The 20,548-nt window shown below is 40.3% G+C and overlaps 3 protein-coding genes across 4 annotated transcripts; 2 read left to right on the forward strand and 1 right to left on the reverse strand.

Moving 5' to 3' along the window:
* Nucleotides 1-1,571: 1,571 nt before the first annotated feature.
* LOC111611228 lies at nt 1,572-2,626 on the reverse strand. Its single transcript, XM_023347100.1, has 2 exons — nt 1,903-2,626; nt 1,572-1,795 (listed from the first exon to the last, which is right to left on the reverse strand). The coding sequence occupies exons 1-2, from the start codon at nt 2,617-2,619 to the stop codon at nt 1,601-1,603; spliced, it is 912 nt and encodes a 303-aa protein (XP_023202868.1). The 5' UTR covers nt 2,620-2,626; the 3' UTR covers nt 1,572-1,600.
* Nucleotides 2,547-10,888, forward strand: LOC111611227 (butyrophilin subfamily 1 member A1-like). 2 transcript variants are annotated; one of them, XM_023347099.1, is made up of 7 exons: nt 2,547-2,640; nt 6,635-6,839; nt 7,888-8,235; nt 8,345-8,561; nt 8,920-8,984; nt 9,361-9,474; nt 10,317-10,888. In XM_023347099.1, the coding sequence occupies exons 2-7, from the start codon at nt 6,749-6,751 to the stop codon at nt 10,700-10,702; spliced, it is 1,221 nt and encodes a 406-aa protein (XP_023202867.1). In that variant the 5' UTR covers nt 2,547-2,640; nt 6,635-6,748; the 3' UTR covers nt 10,703-10,888. The 2 variants fall into 2 exon arrangements, with proteins under 2 accessions (XP_023202867.1, XP_023202866.1); XM_023347098.1 differs by lacking the exon at nt 2,547-2,640 and adding an exon at nt 6,022-6,130.
* A 2,742-nt stretch (nt 10,889-13,630) lies between these two features.
* LOC111611226 (butyrophilin subfamily 1 member A1-like) lies at nt 13,631-19,254 on the forward strand. The gene is made up of 6 exons (XM_023347097.1): nt 13,631-13,858; nt 15,698-16,045; nt 16,155-16,371; nt 16,727-16,791; nt 17,167-17,280; nt 18,123-19,254. Exons 1-6 carry the CDS (start codon nt 13,738-13,740, stop codon nt 18,506-18,508), a joined length of 1,251 nt encoding a protein of 416 aa, XP_023202865.1. The 5' UTR covers nt 13,631-13,737; the 3' UTR covers nt 18,509-19,254.
* Nucleotides 19,255-20,548: the final 1,294 nt, after the last annotated feature.

Consider the following 20,548-nt stretch of genomic DNA (forward strand, 5'->3'; position numbering starts at 1 on the left):
GTAGATTCCTCCATCGGTGAACAGCACGCCAGTGATTTTTTCTATAAGCAGCAGGATTTTCAGATTTAGATTGTTTCCCATATTGGATGTAGCAGAAATAATCCCCGCCATCCTCAGGCTGCGCCCCGTCAATAGTCAGAGACAGATCTCCGTTAGTGATCCAGTCAGCGGACACAGTCAGTCCGTCAGCAGGTGTCCCGCTGCAGCTTTCAGAAATGGAGTTCTTCACACACAGATGTTCCCCATTTTTCTCCCACCGACCAGGTAAGCCTGTTCCCTCCTTGGTTCTACCGTAACACGGGAGAGTCACGGTATCACCCCGGGTCACGGACACTTTACTGGCAGAAAACACCTTCACCTGGATGGTTTTCTTGGTGCCAGACTTGGAGCAGGTCACTTCATACGTCCCTTCGTCGGTGTACAGCGTGGGGCTGAAAACGATGTATGAAGAGTCGCGCTTTATCCGGCCTCTGTCCTTCTCTCTGCTCACCTGCCACTGCCCGCCCTGATCAGTAGCGACATCCCGGGGACCATCAAGTGTCATCCGCTGCAGTATTAGTGATTCATCCGGCTCACAGTTCCCATTAACTTTAAGCTGATCACCTACGATCGCTTTAAAGGAGTTCGCCACAGGCGAGGCAACCAGGAGAATAAACGAAAAGAAAAGCCCCAATAACGGAGTCATTGTGTTCCCGTGTGAGCAGGCAGAGAGCATCTGAGAGACTGAGAGGCAGAGGAAGTGGAGAAAACTCAGGAGTGGAAAAAAAACAGAGAATAGGCGGAGCTGGACAGTCGTCATACACGTTTTGAGTGAATTGTACTGTAGTGTACTGTCATCTACTGGACTAATGAAAATTGCATTTCCCCGTCCAATTATTTTTAATACTATTATAAAATCCGTGTCCTTCACATGTTCTAAAAATCTTAGTCAACTCTCGCTGAGTCTGGGTCAATCCAAAACTTCACGTTAGGCTACTTCTCGTCAGGATAAAGATGTAAAAGTACTCCAAGTGAAATACTTCAAACTGTGAGCATGAAATGTTTTGAGTAATTACTGTCTGATAAACATTGGCTAAGGATTTTTAAACTTTTGCTGACATCTACTGTCATTTAAGAGAAACCGCAAGTTGATAAACATCAACTTTTTCGGTTTTTTTTTTTGTGTTTTTCTTTTTGGCTGATAATCTAAATAGGTAATAACTCTGTCTTTATATTGTAAGTTGTAACATTTTCGTGTAATTGTTTTTCTTTTTAGTTTGGCAATACTTTACCTAAAAGCGTCTCAGTGCTGGCTTCCTTCGGTAGAAAGTTGCTTATTTGCATATTTGAAGAAACTCTGGATTACGCCACATGTAGAAGATGTTTGATTTTATTCTGATTATATGATTATTAATGATTAACCTTCAAAATGAATGACGCAAAACAGGATACGAAATTGTGAGGAGCCACAGTTTTGTCTAAGAGCTGACAGCTTTACAAATATAAAAAAGATCCACATCCAAACTACATGGTTTATAGTTTTATTTAGAAATGTTTACAAGAAAAAAATGAACAGGATTTATGAGCTTCAATGATAAATAAAATAAATAATCTGATCTATTTAAACATGTGTTGTAGCTTCGCCAGAGTTGGATGCATGGCAGCTTCTGTGTACCAGCTCGTAGAGTTTTTCAGAATCACAGCGTATTTTCCCACGGGGCCACAAATGAAGGAGAGCAACAAGCAGCAGGATCGCAGTGAGAACCCAGGTGGAGATCTGCCAAGGCTGAGTGAGTTCGGCACAACTATTAGTTTGCTGCAGATGAAGAGAGAAAGAGAAAGGGAAATTTACAGAGAGAGTCAGAATCAATACAGTTTTTATATTCTCCCTAGAGAATAAACTGGGCGCTTAGAGCTACTCACATTTCTAGGTGCTGCTGTGCTGTTGTTGATCATCTGATGAGTCATTTTCTCAGTGACGGTCAGTCTAACAGCAGCAGGAGTTCCAGATTGTTTCCCGTGTTGATCTTGGGTGTAGCAGAAATAATCCCCGCTATCCTGAGGCTGCGCCCCGGCAATAGTCAGAGAATGATCTCCGTTAGTGATCCAGTCAGTGGACACAGTCAGTCTGTCCGCAGGTGTCCCGCTGCATTCTTCATAGTCGGAGTTCTTCCCACACAGATGTTTTCCGTGTTTCTCCCACAGACCAGGTAAGCCAGTTCCCCCGATGGTTCTACCGTAACACGGGAGCGTCACGTCATCACCCTCGGTCACGGACTTTTCAACAGCAAAAACGACCTCCAGCTGGACGGGCTTGGTGTCAGACTCGGAGCAGGTCACTTCATACATCCCTCCATCGGTGTACAGCGTGTGGGTGAAGACGATGTTCGAAGAGATGATCTTTATCCGGTCTCTGTGCTTCTCGAGGGTCACCGTCCACTCTCCGCGCTGACAAGTAGCGACCTCCAGGGTACCATGATCCCCCAAGTCCCGCAGCAGCCTCCCCGATTCGCCCGGCTCGCAGCTTACAGGAACTTCAAACTGGTCTCCTACGATCACTTTCACGCAGTCCGCTGCACGAAGGCGGACAGCGAGAAAGAGGACAAAGGCGCAGAAACATCCTGATCGCACCGGTTCCATTGGAGAGTGAAGAGAGATACAGTAAGTGTTCACAGCTTATATAGAAAAAAAGTCTCCTCCCAACCTTTTATTTAGAGGGCGTTACTATTGGACACTAATATGACTAATAGTTTGCATTGATTTCACTGCTGAATCGTTTCAGGAAACAGTTCCTGTTTATTAGAGTCAATTAAAAAGATTGAGCGGACAACTTTTGCAACTTGGAACTGGTTCCAGTGTGATCAGACTGGGTGTGAGTTCGTGGACGGAGGCGGGGGGGTGGGGGCGGGGGGGGGGTTCTCTTAGTGGTGAAAAAAGAAAAAAGAAAAGAAAAACAAGTGATCGCACTATTATTTTCTATACTGGACGATTCTGAGAATTATCTCTATTTCTCTCAGGGAAATTGTAAATTGTTCAGAAGATCAAGTCAGCACTTTTTACAGTTTAGTAACCTAAGAGACTGGGTTGGCTCCTTTCCCAGCACCTTTTTCGTTCTTTTCTCTCATGCAACCACAAGACCCATGTGACGTGCTATGACTCAATAAGTCAGAGCTTCACCATTAACTGGAGAGCACAGGAGTAGGAAGCTGTTAATCTGGGGGGCGTTTGTTTGATTGACTTTGCAATCCCTGCTGTTTGATCGCCAAACAATAGGACACCTAAGTAAACACCTTACTTATAAAACACTGTCTCTTCTTCCATAGAAGGAATATACAGTTTTATTGAAGTTGCTAAGCACAGAGCTTCAGTAGCAGAGCTGATCAGAATGAACTGGATTAGTTCGGTTTAGTAGCTTTTCTGCCATAATAAATGGAACATTAATCAACATTTTGAACGATGGCGCTCGACAAAATGCTTCAATAATTCTTGTGTTCTGTGACCTGTTTGTGTTTTTATGATGTGTAGAACTTTGAACTGCTTTGTTGCTGATGCTTTGTGGACTGATATAAACTTGCAGACAGTTGTCCATGTTGCATTGGGTCTTTACAGATATTCGGTCACTAAGCCATTCAGTCAGTCGGCTTTACAAAACTGCACATTCTTCTGATTGCCTCGTGGAATCAGTGGCACTGAAAAAATGTTGCTCGCCCCACTGACCCTCCCAGATAATCATGTTCAGGTCGTGAAACTGCATATGCAGGCATCTTCTTTAATAATTGCAGAAACACTTTCCTGGCGTCCCTTTTCTCTGTGACGGAATGCAAAAAATGCCACCACCTCATTTCCCGTCTGGTCCTGGTCCGTCTCTTCTTCTACATCATCTCTTCATCAAAGACAAAAATGCAGCTCTGACATAGAGTTTGATTCAGGGCGCTACGTGTTGGCTGAGTGTGACTCATGATTTTTTCCCTTCAACAGTTTGTTGATGTACGTCTGAAAGGTTACAAGGCAGTTATAGTCAATGTTTTAAATCATTTTAATTCTGCTAACAGACGTGGACGAGGCAGCTAAAAACTGATGCGACGTATTTGCATGTTTGATTATCTGAGTGATCACCGTAATGCTGTTGCAAATGTGCTTGTTAGTAGCTTTAGAAATAAATGTGCCTGTCAGAACTTCACCTCTGAGCGCAGCAGAAGTGCAGAGGCACGTTTGCCTGTTCTATTCTTAGAACAGAAGAAACAGCAAAACATCAGGACAGGATACAAAATTGTGAGGAGCCACAGTTTTGTCTAAGAGCTGACAGCTTTACAAATATAAAAAAAGATCCACATCCAAACTACATGGTTTATAGTTTTATTTAGAAATGCTTACAAGAAAATGAACAGGATTTATGAGCTTCAATGATAAATAAAATAAATAATCTGATCTATTTAAACATGTGTTGTAGCTTCGCCAGAGTTGGATGCATGGCAGCTTCTGTGTACCAGCTCGTAGAGTTTTCCAGAATCACAGCGGTTTTTGCCACAAAGCCACAAATAAAAAAGAGCAACAAGCAGCAGGATCGCAGCGAGAACCCAGGTGGAGATCTGCCAAGGCTGAGTGAGTTCGGCACAACTCTGGGTTTGCTGCAGATGAAGAGAGAGAAAGGAGAGTTAATAGAGACAATCAGAGTCACTAAAGTTTTTATATTCTCCCTAGAGAATAAACTGGTCGCTTTGAGCTACTTACATTTCTAGGTGCTGCTGTGTTGTTGATCACCTGATGTGACTTTTTCTCAGTGACGGTCAGTCTAACAGCAGCTGGAGTTCCAGATTTAGATTGTTTCCCATCTTGGGTGTAGCAGAAATAATCCCCTCCATCCTCAGGCTGAACCCGGACGATAGTCAGAGAATGATCTCCGTTAGTGATCCAGTCAGTGGACACAGTCAGTCTGTCAGCAGGTGTCTCGCTGTAGCCTTCAGAAATGGAGTTCTTCACACACACTTTCCCGTTTTTCTCCCACCAACCAGTTAAGCCAGTTCCCCCGATGGTTTTAATGTAACACGGGAGCGTCACGTCATCATCTCGGGTCACGGACCTTTCAACAGCAAAAACGACCTCCAGCTGGACGCGCTTGGTGCCAGACTTGGAGCAGGTCATTTCGTAGATTCCTCCATCGGTGAACAGCACGCCAGTGAGAACAATCTTTGATAAGTTGCTCTTCATCCGGTCTCTGTACTTTCTGCTCGCTGTCCACTGACCGCTCTGGTAAGTTGCGACCTGACGGGGGCCTTCATCCACCAAGTCCCGCAGCAGCGTCCCGGTCTCACCCGGCTCGCAGTTCACAGGAAATTCAACCTGGTCTCCTACGATCACTGTCATGCAGTCCGCAGCATGAAGGCGGACAGCGAGAAAGAAAAGAAACGCAAAGAAACCTGCTGCTCGTGCCGAAGCCATCCTTGCTGCGCGCATCCACATGGCAGAGAGTCGGTATACTGAGGAGAGGAGGGATACAGACGGAGGAAACCGGCATACTGAGGAGAGGAGGGACACAGAGGGAGGAAAGAGAGGAGAGGCGCGCCTCCCGCTCCGCCTCTTCATACCCGTTGCCCAGGAGCTTTAACAAAAGCAGCAGAGGAATTTGCCACTTTCTCTCTCTACTACATGTCAGCTGCTTTGGGTAGATGGTTGAGTCATTGTTGAGAAAATATTTGCGTAGAGTCAATTAAAGAGATTTGTACCATGACGCCTGTTACAACTTTATTTTATTTAAATAATGTAATGTAGTTGCAGGTAAATAAAAGATGGTTGTCTTGTGAGTGAAACCTGTTTATTCTCAGAGCGGTGAAAACAGATCAAAGGTAAAAGAAATGATCACAATATTAGTGAACGATGTTGAGAATTATCACTGTAGCTACAGTTTTAAATTACTATTCCAATCAGAAGTTTGGCATATTCTAATTTTATATTCCAATTTTAGTTAGCAATATTACTTCCTCCGCTCTTTGCTCACTTACAGACACAAGCTGGGTAGGTGAGGTGATGACGCAATAATAAGAGGCAGGAGGGTAAGAGACCAGGCAGACAGAATAAAGAGAGCAAACTTTTCCCTCAGGAAAACTGTAAGTTGTGCAGAAGAACAAATCAGCGCGTTTTCCAGTTTAATAAGGTAAGTTTTGAAGAGGCTTGGCTGGCTCACTTTCCAGCACCTTTTTTGTTCTTTTCTCACATGCACACTGTAACCACAGACCCATGTGACGTGCTATTGACTCTGTTGACTCTACGGAAAAATCGCTGCTTCATTAACTGTGCAGAGCACAAGAATTTAAAAGCTATTAATCCGGATGGGTTTATTTTATTGTCGCTGCAGCTGCAGTGGCTGTGATCACCAAAACAGCAGGACGCCACAACTGCATAGTTTACCAATAAAACATGAAGGAACGTGAAAGTCAGGGTTCTACTTATTGCAATTGCTATCGAAACCACAACAGTTTCAGTATGCAGAGCTGACTCAAAAGGAGCTGGGTTTTTTCATAACATGCACAGTATTTTTGTTTAAAAAATACACTTTGCAAAATGCATGTGAGGTTTTATTTATTTGATTTACCCACAGCTGAAATGCCCGTTCATATGCAAATCATGCAATTATTTTATTCACATTTTGTTTACGTAGACTGAGATCACAAACAGGAAGCAGCCAGCAGTAGAGCTACCGGCCATCGATTAACGGAGAAACGGACAGACAAGAGACGGATCGGGGCAGAGAGACATAGTGAAAGTTCTTCGAATGTTTTCGGATATGACTTTCACATGCAGCTCGTCGATCCGTGTCTGGGCCACAAACCCAGGATGCCTCCTTTTCCTGTTTGTCCTGTCAGGTATTGATTTTATTTACCTTCTTTTGTCAAGCGTCTTTGGCTGCAATATATTGTTCATTTACGTATAGTGTAGTTTTTTTGTGTGTAAACTTAGGCTTCAGGGTCCACTTCAACTTATCACTGAGCAAGTGTTATAAAAACAACTCCTGATGGCGATACAACGCAATTCAACCAGGAAGTGGGATATTCACAGCAATTTGTGGCGTCGAAGAGATTAAACTTGCATAACTATTGTTAAGGTGTTCAAGGCACGTCGATTGTTAAAAGTTATAACTTTAATCTATGGGCTCGAAAATAGATTTGTCTGTTTTTACCTAGAAGTAAAAACAATAAAGTAATATTTATAAAGCTGTTCATTTTCTGGCAAGATCTGACTCTTTTCTTAGGTCTACAGCAAATTTGCTTTTGTAGTGTAGAGGAACTAATTGAGTGATTAGCAAGTTTGCATATTCTAGTTTCTAAAAACTATTTGAGGCATTTCGCAAGAAACTCGTGCAATTTTAGCAGTTATTACCTTTTGTAAATGCAAATCAGCAACTTTTGGGTTTGAATTAAAAGCAAATTTAAACCTATAACCCTTCTTACATTACTGTTCAAAATAGAACACTATTGACATTTATATCGGAAAGGTTGGAGACCTTTCCAAACTTTCTGATTTAAGAATCACTTTCCTCAATGCATCGTACTGTAAATGTTTGTGTTACTCTATGTAAACTCCAAGGCGGCATATTGTTTGGCAAAATCAGTGCAGAGCAGCAAATGTCATAGAAGAAGGTGCTCTGGTCGGATTGGCTCTTAGCATTTGTTCTCCACTTATGCTGTACAGATTGTCAGTTTGTTTTGCCAGGAGTTTGACTAGGCCATTGTAACACATGGCTTAACTTTCTAAACCCTTCAGCTTCTGTTTAAACCACCTTCAGATGAGAGAGTGATACCTTAAACTTTGTTGGCAGCAGTGCAGTTGTGTTAAATTCACAATAATAATAATAATAAAAACACCATTGGATTTCTCTTTTCATAGTTTTTTTATTTCTATTCTCCCCATCAGGTTCAGCCTCAGCAGATATCGTCCCACAGACAATAACAGCCTATGTGACTGAAATCGTCGTCCTGCCGTGCCACATCACTGTGGATGGTGAACTCCCCACGGTGGAGTGGTCCAAGGAGGGCTTAAGGGAAAACAGCATCACCTTACTGTACCGGGACGGCTGCGAGACGTTTGGGATGAAGAATCCAGCCTTCCACTACAGGACAAACCTTCTTTTGAACAAACTGAAGGACGGCAACATCTCTCAGATCATTTACAACCTGAGGGTGTCTGATGGAGGCAAGTACAACTGCAGGACCCTCAGGGGGAAGGAGTGGCAGGTTCACGCGATTATCGTCCTTAATGTGGGTGAGTCTTGGTCTTATGTTTGGCTTCATGGCAGGACTATGCTTTGTACTGCATCAGATAATCAATCTTTATCAAAAGTCCTATAATAGTTGGTTGAATCCCATTCCAGGTGCCACGTCAAAGCCAGAGCTCACAGTTGTTCCCTCCACTGAGGGTGGAGAACTGACCCTGGAGTGTAAGGCGGAGTGCTGGTTCCCAGAACCTGACATCACGTTTTACGATGACGAAAGGAACGAGATTCCAGCAGAAAAACCAACAAGAGGGCCAAACTCTAGAGAATGTTTTACAGTTACCAGGAGAGCAGTTGTGCAGACTAAAATCAACAGGTAATTACAGGTTTATGTGTTTTAGATAAAGTCAGTAAAAGTTGGCAGTAAATGCCAAAGTTTTTGTGCCTCCACATGCTGTCTTTTCCTTTTATTCACATGATTCTTAGCAACTATAGGAGAGGGGAACACATCACTACACTTATTTTCCATTCAAGGCGAAAGTCCAGTTTCTCTGGCACTAAAGCGACAAAATAATTTCCCCTTGTATATGTTGATACAGTAAAACCAGCTGATGTCTTATTACATCAGATATTAGAACATTGTGCTCAATTTACAAATTCTCTCCTTTTTTTTCAAATCTAGAAATAAAAGTAAAACTGACACTTTGTCTTTTTTTTTTTTTTTTTTACCACAGAGTGACCTGCAAAGTCCACGAGAGAAAGTTCAATCAGACCAAGAACACAGAGATTTACATCCCAGGTATATCAGATTACACTGATCTGAAATGAAACACCCAAAACATTCTTTCATGGTTGTACTTTAAGAGCTTCGTAAGCATAAACTGCTCTATTATGCAGTGCAGTTTTCTGCAGTGCACATTAGTTTTTACATGCCAGTTTGAGTTTACATCGTACTGTAAAATCATGATCTATTGCCGCTAACTGGACACCACGGCCATGTTTGCACCACATTAACATAAAAACAAAAATTGGTGAAAATTTAGCCAGAACAAAGAGTAACTAAGAAGTATTATTTACTTTGCATGTCTCCTTTTACACATGTTCCAAAAAAAAAAAAAATTTACTCATGTACTGTGCATCATAATATGCTCATTTTTGCTCTATTAACATTTCAGATGGCTGGATGAGGTCCTGCTCAAACACGGCAATAATCACAGGAATCGTCACTTCTTTCGTGACAGGGTTAATAATATGTGGAATTGTTTTCCTGGGAGACAAAAAATCCTGCGGTAAGTAAGCTCACCCGAGCCGAGTGAAGAAAGAAACTATTTTTTCTAAATTACTTTAGTCGTATTTCATTTTCTTTGGCTTCAGATAAATCCTTACTTTCGAACAGAAATCACAAGGAGATATTGGTCTCTAAATACAACGAAACGTCCAACTAAAAATGCCTTAACTAAGAGAAGTAATTGTGCAAAATATTGCGCTTGCAATAAGCTGAACATTTCTTAGTTGCATCTGTTATTTGGAACTTTGATTCTGGAAAAGCAGGAAATTTTAAAATGGGAGATGTGTAGCACTAGGCTGTCGCAGGTTCGATTCCCGGCCTGGTGAACTTTGCCGCATGTCTTCCCCCTTCTCTCATTACCCACTTCCTTGTCAATTCACTATCCAATAAAGGCCACTAGAGCCAATAAAACCTTTAAAAAACAAAACAAAACAGACCAAAAAAGCTAAAAAAAATGAAGACGGGGGTGTAGGTTCAGTAATAAAACAATGCATCTATTGTATACATTAGAGGGATACAATGGGATAGTGCAAACCAGCCTGGTGCTGTGTCTAAATTCATTTAATACCTTTCATTTGCAATACGTGTCATTTTCCTTCAACTTCAAAGTAGAACAATGCGCCACTTTGTGTTGGTCAACAACATAAGATCCTAAAAGCACACATTGAAGTTTGTTGTGAAAGGTTACAAAAGTCCACATGGTATGGAAACGTCAGGAAAGGAGCTGGACTTCTACACTAATAAAATAAGTTGCACATAAAATCATTTTCTTTGCAATGGTATATTTGAAAAGTCACGTGTGAAGCAAGTGTCAACGGATATTTTCTTTCTGTAATTACACAGGGAGAGGACAACACTCCAGAAATGGAGGTATGAAAGAAGCTGTTCAAGAGAAGGAAGAGGCAGAGAGGAATGGATACAGATACAGAGGTACCTCACAGGAAGAGCAGTCCACAGATGACTCCATGATCTCGCCAGATGGCACAGGACCAATAGCCCAAACGCCCAGTTACAACGTGGCCACAGGACAGGACACGTCCACCATGAAAACGTCTCAAATGACTGTTGTAAGACGAAACAAAACCCTTAGCTTATTGAGCAATGACAGACCTAGATCCATGTCTTCTTCGCCTTCTTCTCTGTTCCCTCCCAGTACCATAATCTCCCGGGCAAATACCAATGAGAGCTCAGAGACGCTGTTAAATGAACAAGGAAACCACAACAACTAAAACTAGGCCTGTCACAATGAGCAACAGGTCAAGTCCTGTTGCTCATTCAATTTAGCTCGAAATTATCGGACTAACTTAAAATGAGCTTGATCACTTCTATTCTTATGAAATTAGAATAGGAATTTTATCTCCAGATAAAATTTGCAGAGAATTTTTTTTTTCTGGAGACATCATTATGTGTTTCATTTTGTTGTGTGTTGTTTTGATTTGATTGTGTTTTGGTTATTTTGTATCTTTTGGATATCTAAGATATCTCCCAGTTCCAGTGTTAAGTGTTCTTTACAAGACTTAAAGTTTTTAGATATTTGAGAGTGAAAACTTGCCTTGTTATGCCATTATCTGTAACCTCTAGGAAAATGTGTTGTCTAGCAAAATTGACAGCGACGGGCCTCAAAGGATCAGGACAAAAGCCTACAAAACTAATTTAAAACCAAGTATTCCAAGACTTCCTCTCAGGGGTTCCTCTTCAGTTTTCTTATCCTCAGGTTTCAGTCTTAAAAGTGTACATAATTTTTAAAACATCTCTTGTCCTCTTGTACGAAAAAGATATTGCGACTATCGTCATATGCAGTTCCAGTTAGCATTTGGGCTTGTTATTGAGCCAAAAACAAGTCTTAAATTATGTGGGAGTAAGATTAAAACCATCTTTCCATAATTCAGTGTTAGACTTTTTAAAAATCTGCATTTACTGAATGTTTTGTTGTACTAGAATTGTGTTTACTTTACATTAAACAGGGAACTGGCCTTGGTAACTGTGACGTAATTTGTGAGTGACTCATTAGATTCTGACTGTTGACAGGTTGTTGGAGGGTGGTTAGGTGTTTGTACGTTGTTGGGCTTTCTAAGATGTGTGTTTGAATGTTTTCTCAGGTGTTTTATATGACAGTGTTTCAATTCAGCCTAGCGTTTCCTTGACGAGTACACTGTGTTGTGGCCATTTATGCTGATTTTTTGTAAATCGTAAGTTCTGTCAATTTAGTTTTTCTTTAGGCAGTTAGAATGTGCTTTAGTTGGTTTATAACCAAAATCTGTCATTTTAATTTAAAATTGTTTAGATTATTTTTGGTAACTTTTGGACCTTCCCATTAATTTAAGTGATTAAGGATACACTGGAGGGCTTGGCGCAGGCCTTTAGTTTGGCAAATGACAGGATGCTTTTGGAAAATGATTTTTATTTATTTTTTTTACCACTTTTTGTACTTGAAACATCAGATCAAGTTAACTTTCTTTTTCATCTAACTTGTAAGAGATTTTTAGTTATTGTTCTCTATATATTTTTGCCAGAAAACATATACATTTTTTTCAAACAACCAAGTCGGAAGTGCGTGCAAGAACAAAACCACCCTGCTGCCACCCACGGCCTTTCCTGGAAATCTTTGCTTTTGGAACTTAGAAGGCAGCGACACAAACTATTTGCTTCAACTTCTGTCGTTGTCAAAGAAACTACATTATTTGATGCTTTTTGTTGGCACCTGATGCGTCAGTTCTGTAAATGGTGCTGCCTTCCCGGCCACTCATATCATCCCTCCATGCTTCAAAGGGAAAGCTACATATGCACTGGCATGTGATCTAGTAGTAATAAAACAACTGCACATAGCAGAAGACTCCTCACTCGCTGGTGGTGCACATAAAGCAACTCAGGTCTCAAGTATATATAAAACCAAGGAGACAGTTGTCGAAAAACAAAAATATAACACACCCTCTGGCCAGTGTTGGCGTAAACGGTTTTACGTGTCCAGGGACCATCATGACCTCTGATCCTAAGTGGTACGATGGTGTCGGCCATGTTGTCAAGAATTTACACCACATTTGTGTTCTTTCTTAAATGTGTGAACATTTCACTGTTGCCTCCAGGCTTCGATTTATGTGTTCTTATTCTTGTTTGTCTTCTGATAGAACAGGAGGAAGTGTTTTTACATTTGAGCTTTTTCTGTAATGTATTGTTGTGTTGGAGCAACAAAGCAAAGCAAGTTTTAGACGTACTGACAATAAAATATGATCTTGATTTGACTTGAATTCTTGGATTTTACTTCTCTTGTCATTCTAGTCTATGTGCATCTGGCTGGTATTTATTGAATGTTTTGTTCACGAGACTGGGAGTGAGATTGCTCCTTGCTTTCATCCATACGTTATCTACTCCCAGATGTCTTTGCAGGTTTATGTGGAAGATGGTTCCTATCTTGGTTATTGGGTGAGAGGTAAGATATGTTCTGGACAGGTCATCCATCTGTCCATCACAGGGCAACACAGGCAGACACAGGACAGGCAACCATACACACATTCTTTAAAGGTCAATTTAGGGAGACCAATTACCCTAATAGTCATGGTTTTACACTGTGGGAGAAAACCACACATGCAAATTCCATGCAGAATGACTGCAGGGCGCTGCTAACTGTGCCAATGTCAGCCATCTGATAAATTGGACATGATTGATTTAAAGAGCAAATGGTCGTCTGTGTACTGTTATCAGTCTAGTGAGTGACAAACAACTTGATAAAATAAAAGTATTTATAGATTGTTTTGCATTTCTCTGAATTGCTTAAAAATAACCTAAGATTTGTTGAGTCTTTTGAAACATGCAGCCTGCCTTTATTTACCCACAGCTGAAATGCAAATCATGCAATGATTTTATTCACATTTTGTTTTCTTCTTTGACTCAGTATAATATGAAGGAAAGATAATTTTTCTAAAATTATTCTAATATATATATATATATATATATATATATATATATATATATATATATATATATATATATATATATATATATATATATATATATATATATATACAGTATATATATATATACAGTATATGTGTGTGTGCGTGCGTGGGAGATGTTTCTGTTCCCTGTGTCAAGCCTCTTGACACGCCCCAAAATATCAGGTATCAAGGTTTCAGTTTCACGTCTATAAAAAATAATCCTGTATAACATCACGTGAGAACGTAGACTGAGCTCACAAACAGGAAGCAGCCAAGCAGTAGAGCTACCGGCCATCGATTAACGGAGAAACGGACAGAAAGATTTCGGATCGATGCAGAGAGACTTAGTGAAAGTTCTTCGAATGTTTTCGGATATGACTTTCACATGCAGCTCGTCGATCCGTGTCTGGGCCACAAACCCAGGCTGCCTCCTTTTCCTGTTTGTCCTGTCAGGTAGCTATTGATTTTATTTACCTTCTTTTATCAAGCGTCTTTGGCTGCAAATGCAAACTTACGGAAGAGGATTAGGGCCACCAAAAAAAAAGAAAAGAATTCTGACTTTAATCTGATTAAAGTCAGGACTGTTTTTTCGGTGGCCCTAATCCTCTTCCGTACAATCTACACGTATAGTGTATAGGGTGACCATATTTTCATTTGGGAAAACCAGGACACCTTGGAGCGGATCTCTGTTCCCATGCACAGAGTTGTCTGTGGCATGCACTCAATTAACATAGGCCTACGTAATCCTACAATAACACGATATTTACAGTTGGTTTATTAAAAATGCTTTTCAGTAAAAGTCAACAGCAATAACTCCAATAACAAATGATTTTCGACAAAGTACCGTGTGATCGAGCTAGCACTACTCTCACCTCGGACAGCTGTTTTGTGTTTCTCGGTGTCCAGGTGGCTTTTCAGATCCCTTGCACCTCCATTGGACACCGAGACATATGTGCCTGCTTTGCACACTGTGCACAAGGCCTCCCATTTGTCTCGACCCGGTCTGAAAACGGGGGAATCTCTTTTGTAAATCGTGGGTAAACATACATTTGCGCTTTGGCATGTTGTTGTCGTACTGACAGAAACGCTATCTATCTTCTGATTAAGAACAGGGCTGCCCGCACTGACGCGGCTCAGGGATTACGTGACACGCAGCGCCGGGGGCATTGTCCTAGTGCCTGTAAATTTAATGGTCCAATGAAGGTAATTTAAAAAACAGGACATTTCCTCACTTTCTAAAAAAAAACCCCGCCCGGGACAGGACGTGAAATACGGACATGTCCCGGGAAATACGGACGTTTGGTCACCCTAATAGTGTACGTAGTTTGTTTTACTTGGGCTTTAGGGTCCACTGCAGCTTATTACTGCGCGACAAGTTATAAAAAAAACTCCTTATGGCGATACAGTGCAACGCAATTCAACCAGGAAGTGGGATATTCACAGCAATTTGTGGCGTCGAAGAGATTAAACTTGCATAACTATTGTTAAGGTGTTCAAGGCACGTCGATTGTTAAACGTTATGACTTTAATCTTTACTGGGCTCGAAAATAGATTTGTCTGTTTTTACCTAAAAGTAAAAACAATAAAATAAAAATAATACTTATAAAGCTGTTCATTTTCTGCCAAGCTCTGACTCTTTTCTCAAGTCTAAAGCAAATTTGCTTTTGCAGTGTAGAGGAACTAATTGAGTGTTTTGCAAGTTTCCAAAATCTAGTTGCTAAAACCTATTTGAGCCATTTCACAAGAAAGCTCATGCAATTTTAGCAGTTATACCTGATTGTAGGTAAAAGTAGCTGATTTGTAAATGCAAATCAGCTACTTTTTGTTTGAATTAAAAGCTGATTTAAACCTATAACCCTTCTCCTTACATTACTGTTCAAAAGGGTCAATAGAACAGAACCTTTCCAAACTTTCTGATTTAAGAATCACTTTCCTCAATGCATCGTACTGTAAATGTTTGTGTTACTCTATGTAAACTCCAAGGCGGCATATTGTTTGGCAAAATCAGTGCAGAGCAGCAAATGTCATAGAAGAAGGTGCTCTGTACTTATGCTGTACAGATTGTCAGTTTGTTTTTGCCAGGAGTTTGACTAGGCCATTGTAACACATGGCTTAACTTTCTAAACCCTTCAGCTTCTGTTTAAACCACCTTCAGATGAGAGAGTGATACCTTAAACTTTGTTGGCAGCAGGGCAGTTGTGTTAAATTCACAATAATAATAATAATAATAATAATAAAAACAGCATTGGATTTCTCTTTTCATAGTTTTTTTATTTCTATTCTCCCCATCAGGTTCAGCCTCAGCAGATATCGTCCCACAGACAATAACAGCCTATGTGACTGAAATCGTCGTCCTGCCGTGCCACATCACTGTGGATGGTGAACTCCCCACGGTGGAGTGGTCCAAGGAGGGCTTAAGGGAAAACAGCATCACCTTACTGTACCGGGACGGCTGCGAGACGTTTGGGATGAAGAATCCAGCCTTCCACTACAGGACAAACCTCCTTTTGAACAAACTGAAGGACGGCAACATCTCTCAGATCATTTACAACCTGAGGGTGTCTGATGGAGGCAGGTACAACTGCAGGACCCTCAGGGGGAAGGAGTGGCAGGTTCACGCGATTATCGTCCTTAATGTGGGTGAGTCTTGGTCTTATGTTTGGCTTCATGGCAGGACTATGCTTTGTACCGCAACAGATAATCAATCTTTATCAAATGTCCTAAAATAGTTGGTTGAATCCCATTCCAGGTGCCACGTCAAAGCCAGAGCTCACAGTTGTTCCCTCCACTGAGGGTGGAGAACTGACCCTGGAGTGTAAGGCGGAGTGCTGGTTCCCAGAACCTGACATCACGTTTTACGATGACGAAAGGAACGAGATTCCAGCAGAAAAACCCACAAGAGGTCCAAACTCTAGAGAATGTTTTACAGTTACCAGGAGAGCAGTTGTGCAGACTAAAATCAACAGGTAATTACAGGTTTATGTGTTTTAGATAAAGTCAGTAAAAGTTGGCAGTAAATGCCAAAGTTTTTGTGCCTCCACATGCTGTCTTTTCCTTTTATTCACATGATTCTTAGCAACTATAGGAGAGGGGAACACATCACTACACTTATTTTACATTCAAGGCGAAAGTCCAGTTTCTCTGGCACTAAAGCGACAAAATAATTTTCCCTTGTATATGTTGATACAGTAAAACCAGCTGATGTCTTATTACATCAGATATTAGAACATTGTGCTCAATTTACAAATTCTCTCCTTTTTTTTCAAATCTAGAAATAAAAGTAAAACTGACACTTTGTCTTTTTTTTTTTTTTCCCCACAGAGTGACCTGCAAAGTCCACGAGAGAAAGTTCAATCAGACCAAGAACACAGAGATTTACATCCCAGGTATATCAGATTACACTGATCTGAAATGAAACACCCAAAACATTCTTTCATGGTTGTACTTTAAGAGCTTCGTAAGCATAAACTGCTCTATTATGCAGTGCAGTTTTCTGCAGTGCACATTAGTTTTTACATGCCAGTTTGAGTTTACATCGTACTGTGAAATCATGATCTATTGCCGCTAACTGGACACCACGGCCATGTTTGCACCACATTAACATAAAAACAAAAATTGGTGAAAATTTAGCCAGAACAAAGAGTAACTAAGAAGTATTATTTACTTTGCATGTCTCCTTTTACACATGTTCCAAAAAAAAAAAAATTTACTCATGTACTGTGCATCATAATATGCTCATTTTTGCTCTATTAACATTTCAGATGGCTGGATGAGGTCCTGCTCAAACACGGCAATAATCACAGGAATCGTCACTTCTTTCGTGACAGGGTTAATAATATGTGGAATTGTTTTCCTGGGAGACAAAAAATCCTGCGGTAAGTAAGCTCACCCGAGCCGAGTGAAGAAAGAAACTATTTTTTCTAAATTACTTTAGTCGTATTTCATTTTCTTTGGCTTCAGATAAATCCTTACTTTCGAACAGAAATCACAAGGAGATATTGGTCTCTAAATACAACGAAACGTCCAACTAAAAATGCCTTAACTAAGAGAAGTAATTGTGCAAAATATTGCGCTTGCAATAAGCTGAACATTTCTTAGTTGCATCTGTTATTTGGAACTTTGATTCTGGAAAAGCAGGAAATTTTAAAATGGGAGATGTGTAGCACTAGGCTGTCGCAGGTTCGATTCCCGGCCTGGTGAACTTTGCCGCATGTCTTCCCCCTTCTCTCATTACCCACTTCCTTGTCAATTCACTATCCAATAAAGGCCACTAGAGCCAATAAAACCTTTAAAAAACAAAACAAAACAGACCAAAAAAGCTAAAAAAAATGAAGACGGGGGTGTAGGTTCAGTAATAAAACAATGCATCTATTGTATACATTAGAGGGATACAATGGGATAGTGCAAACCAGCCTGGTGCTGTGTCTAAATTCATTTAATACCTTTCATTTGCAATACGTGTCATTTTCCTTCAACTTCAAAGTAGAACAATGCGCCACTTTGTGTTGGTCAACAACATAAGATCCTAAAAGCACACATTGAAGTTTGTTGTGAAAGGTTACAAAAGTCCACATGGTATGGAAACGTCAGGAAAGGAGCTGGACTTCTACACTAATAAAATAAGTTGCACATAAAATCATTTTCTTTGCAATGGTATATTTGAAAAGTCACGTGTGAAGCAAGTGTCAACGGATATTTTCTTTCTGTAATTACACAGGGAGAGGACAACACTCCAGAAATGGAGGTATGAAAGAAGCTGTTCAAGAGAAGGAAGAGGCAGAGAGGAATGGATACAGATACAGAGGTACCTCACAGGAAGAGCAGTCCACAGATGACTCCATGATCTCGCCAGATGGCACAGGACCAATAGCCCAAACGCCCAGTTACAACGTGGCCACAGGACAGGACACGTCCACCATGAAAACGTCTCAAATGACTGTTGTAAGACGAAACAAAACCCTTAGCTTATTGAGCAATGACAGACCTAGATCCATGTCTTCTTCGCCTTCTTCTCTGTTCCCTCCCAGTACCATAATCTCCCGGGCAAATACCAATGAGAGCTCAGAGACGCTGTTAAATGAACAAGGAAACCACAACAACTAAAACTAGGCCTGTCGCAATGAGCAACAGGTCAAGTCCTGTTGCTCATTCAATTTAGCTCGAAATTATCGGACTAACTTAAAATGAGCTTGATCACTTCTATTCTTATGAAATTAGAATAGGAATTTTATCTCCAGATAAAATTTGCAGAGAATTGTTTTTTTTCTGGAGACATCATTATGTGTTTCATTTTGTTGTGTGTTGTTTTCATTTGATTGTGTTTTGGTTATTTTGTATCTTTTGGATATCTAAGATATCTCCCAGTTCCAGTGTTAAGTGTTCTTTACAAGACTTAAAGTTTTTAGATATTTGTGAGTTAAAACTTGCCTTGTTATGCCATTATCTGTAACCTCTAGGAAAATGTGTTATCTAGCAAAATTGACAGAGATGGGCCTCAAAGGATCAGGACAAAAGCCTACAAAACTGTAATTTAAAACCAAGTATTCCAAGACTTCCTCTCAGGGGTTCCTCTTCAGTTTTCTTATCCTCAGGTTTCAGTCTTAAAAGTGTACATCCTTTGTAGAACATCTCTGGTCTTCTTGTACGAAAAAGATATTGCGACTATCGGCATATGCAGTTCCAGTTAGCAATTGGGCTTGTTATTGAGCCAAAACAAGTCTTAAATTACTTGGGAGTAAGATTAAAACCATCTTTCCATAATTCAGTGTTAGACTTCTTAAAAATCTACATTTACTGAATGTTTTGTTGTACTAGAATTGTGTTTACTTTACATTAAACAGGGAACTGGCCTTGGTAACTGTGACGTAATTTGCAAGTGACTCATTAGATTCTGACTGTTGACAGGTTGTTGGAGGGTGGTTAGGTGTTTGTACGTTGTTGGGCTTTCTAAGATGTGTGTTTGAATGTTTTCTCAGGTGTTTTATATGACAGTGTTTCAATTCAGTCTAGCGTTTCCTTGACGAGTACACTGTGTTGTGGCCATTTATGCTGATTTTTTTAATCAATCGTAAGTTCTGTCAATTTAGTTTTTCTTTACGCAATTAGAATATGCTTTAGTTGGTTTATAACCAAAATCTGTCATTTTAATTTAAAATTGTTTAGATTATTTTTGGTAACTTTTGGACCTTCCCATTAATTTAAGTGATTAAAGATACACTGGAGGGCTTGGCGCAGGCCTTTAGTTTGGCAAATGTCCAGTGTGATGATGGGATGCTTTTGGAAAATGATTTTTATTTATTTTTTTACCACTTTTTGTACTTGAAACATCAGATCAAGTTAACTTTCTTTTTCATCTAACTTGTGAGAGATTTTTAGTTATTGTTCTCTACATATTTTTGCCAGAAAATATATAAATTTTTTTCAAACAATCAAGTCGGAAGTGCGTGCAAGAACAAAACCACCCTGCTGCCACCCACGGCCTTTCCTGGAAATCTTTGCTTTTGGAACTTAGAAGGCAGCGACACAAACTATTTGCTTCAACTTCTGTCGTTGTCAAAGAAACTACATTATTTGATGCTTTTTGTTGGCACCTGATGCTGATGGGTCAGTTCTGTAAATGATGCTGCCTTCCCGGCCACTCATATCATCCCTCCATGCTTCAAAGGGAAAGCTACATATGCACTGGCATGTGATCTAGTAGTAATAAAACAACTGCACATAGCAGAAGTCTCCTCACTCGCTGGTGGTGCACATAAAGCAACTCAGGTCTCAAGTATATATAAAACCAAGGAGACAGTTGTCGAAAAACAAAAATATAACACACCCTCTGGCCAGTGTTGGCATAAACGGTTTTACGTGTCCAGGGACCATCATGACCTCTGATCCTAAGTGGTACGATGGTGTCGGCCATGTTGTCAAGAATTTACACCACATTTGTGTTCTTTCTTAAATGTGTGAACATTTCACTGTTGCCTCCAGGCTTCGATTTATGTGTTCTTATTCTTGTTTGTCTTCTGATGGAACAGGAGGAAGTGTTTTTACATTTGAGCTTTTTCTGTAATGTATTGTTGTGTTGGAGCAACAAAGCAAAGCAAGTTTTAGACATACTGACAATAAAATATGATCTTGATTTGACTTGAATTC

This window comes from Xiphophorus maculatus, chromosome 14 (genome assembly GCF_002775205.1).
Source record: "Xiphophorus maculatus strain JP 163 A chromosome 14, X_maculatus-5.0-male, whole genome shotgun sequence".
Classification (NCBI taxonomy): domain Eukaryota; kingdom Metazoa; phylum Chordata; class Actinopteri; order Cyprinodontiformes; family Poeciliidae; genus Xiphophorus; species Xiphophorus maculatus.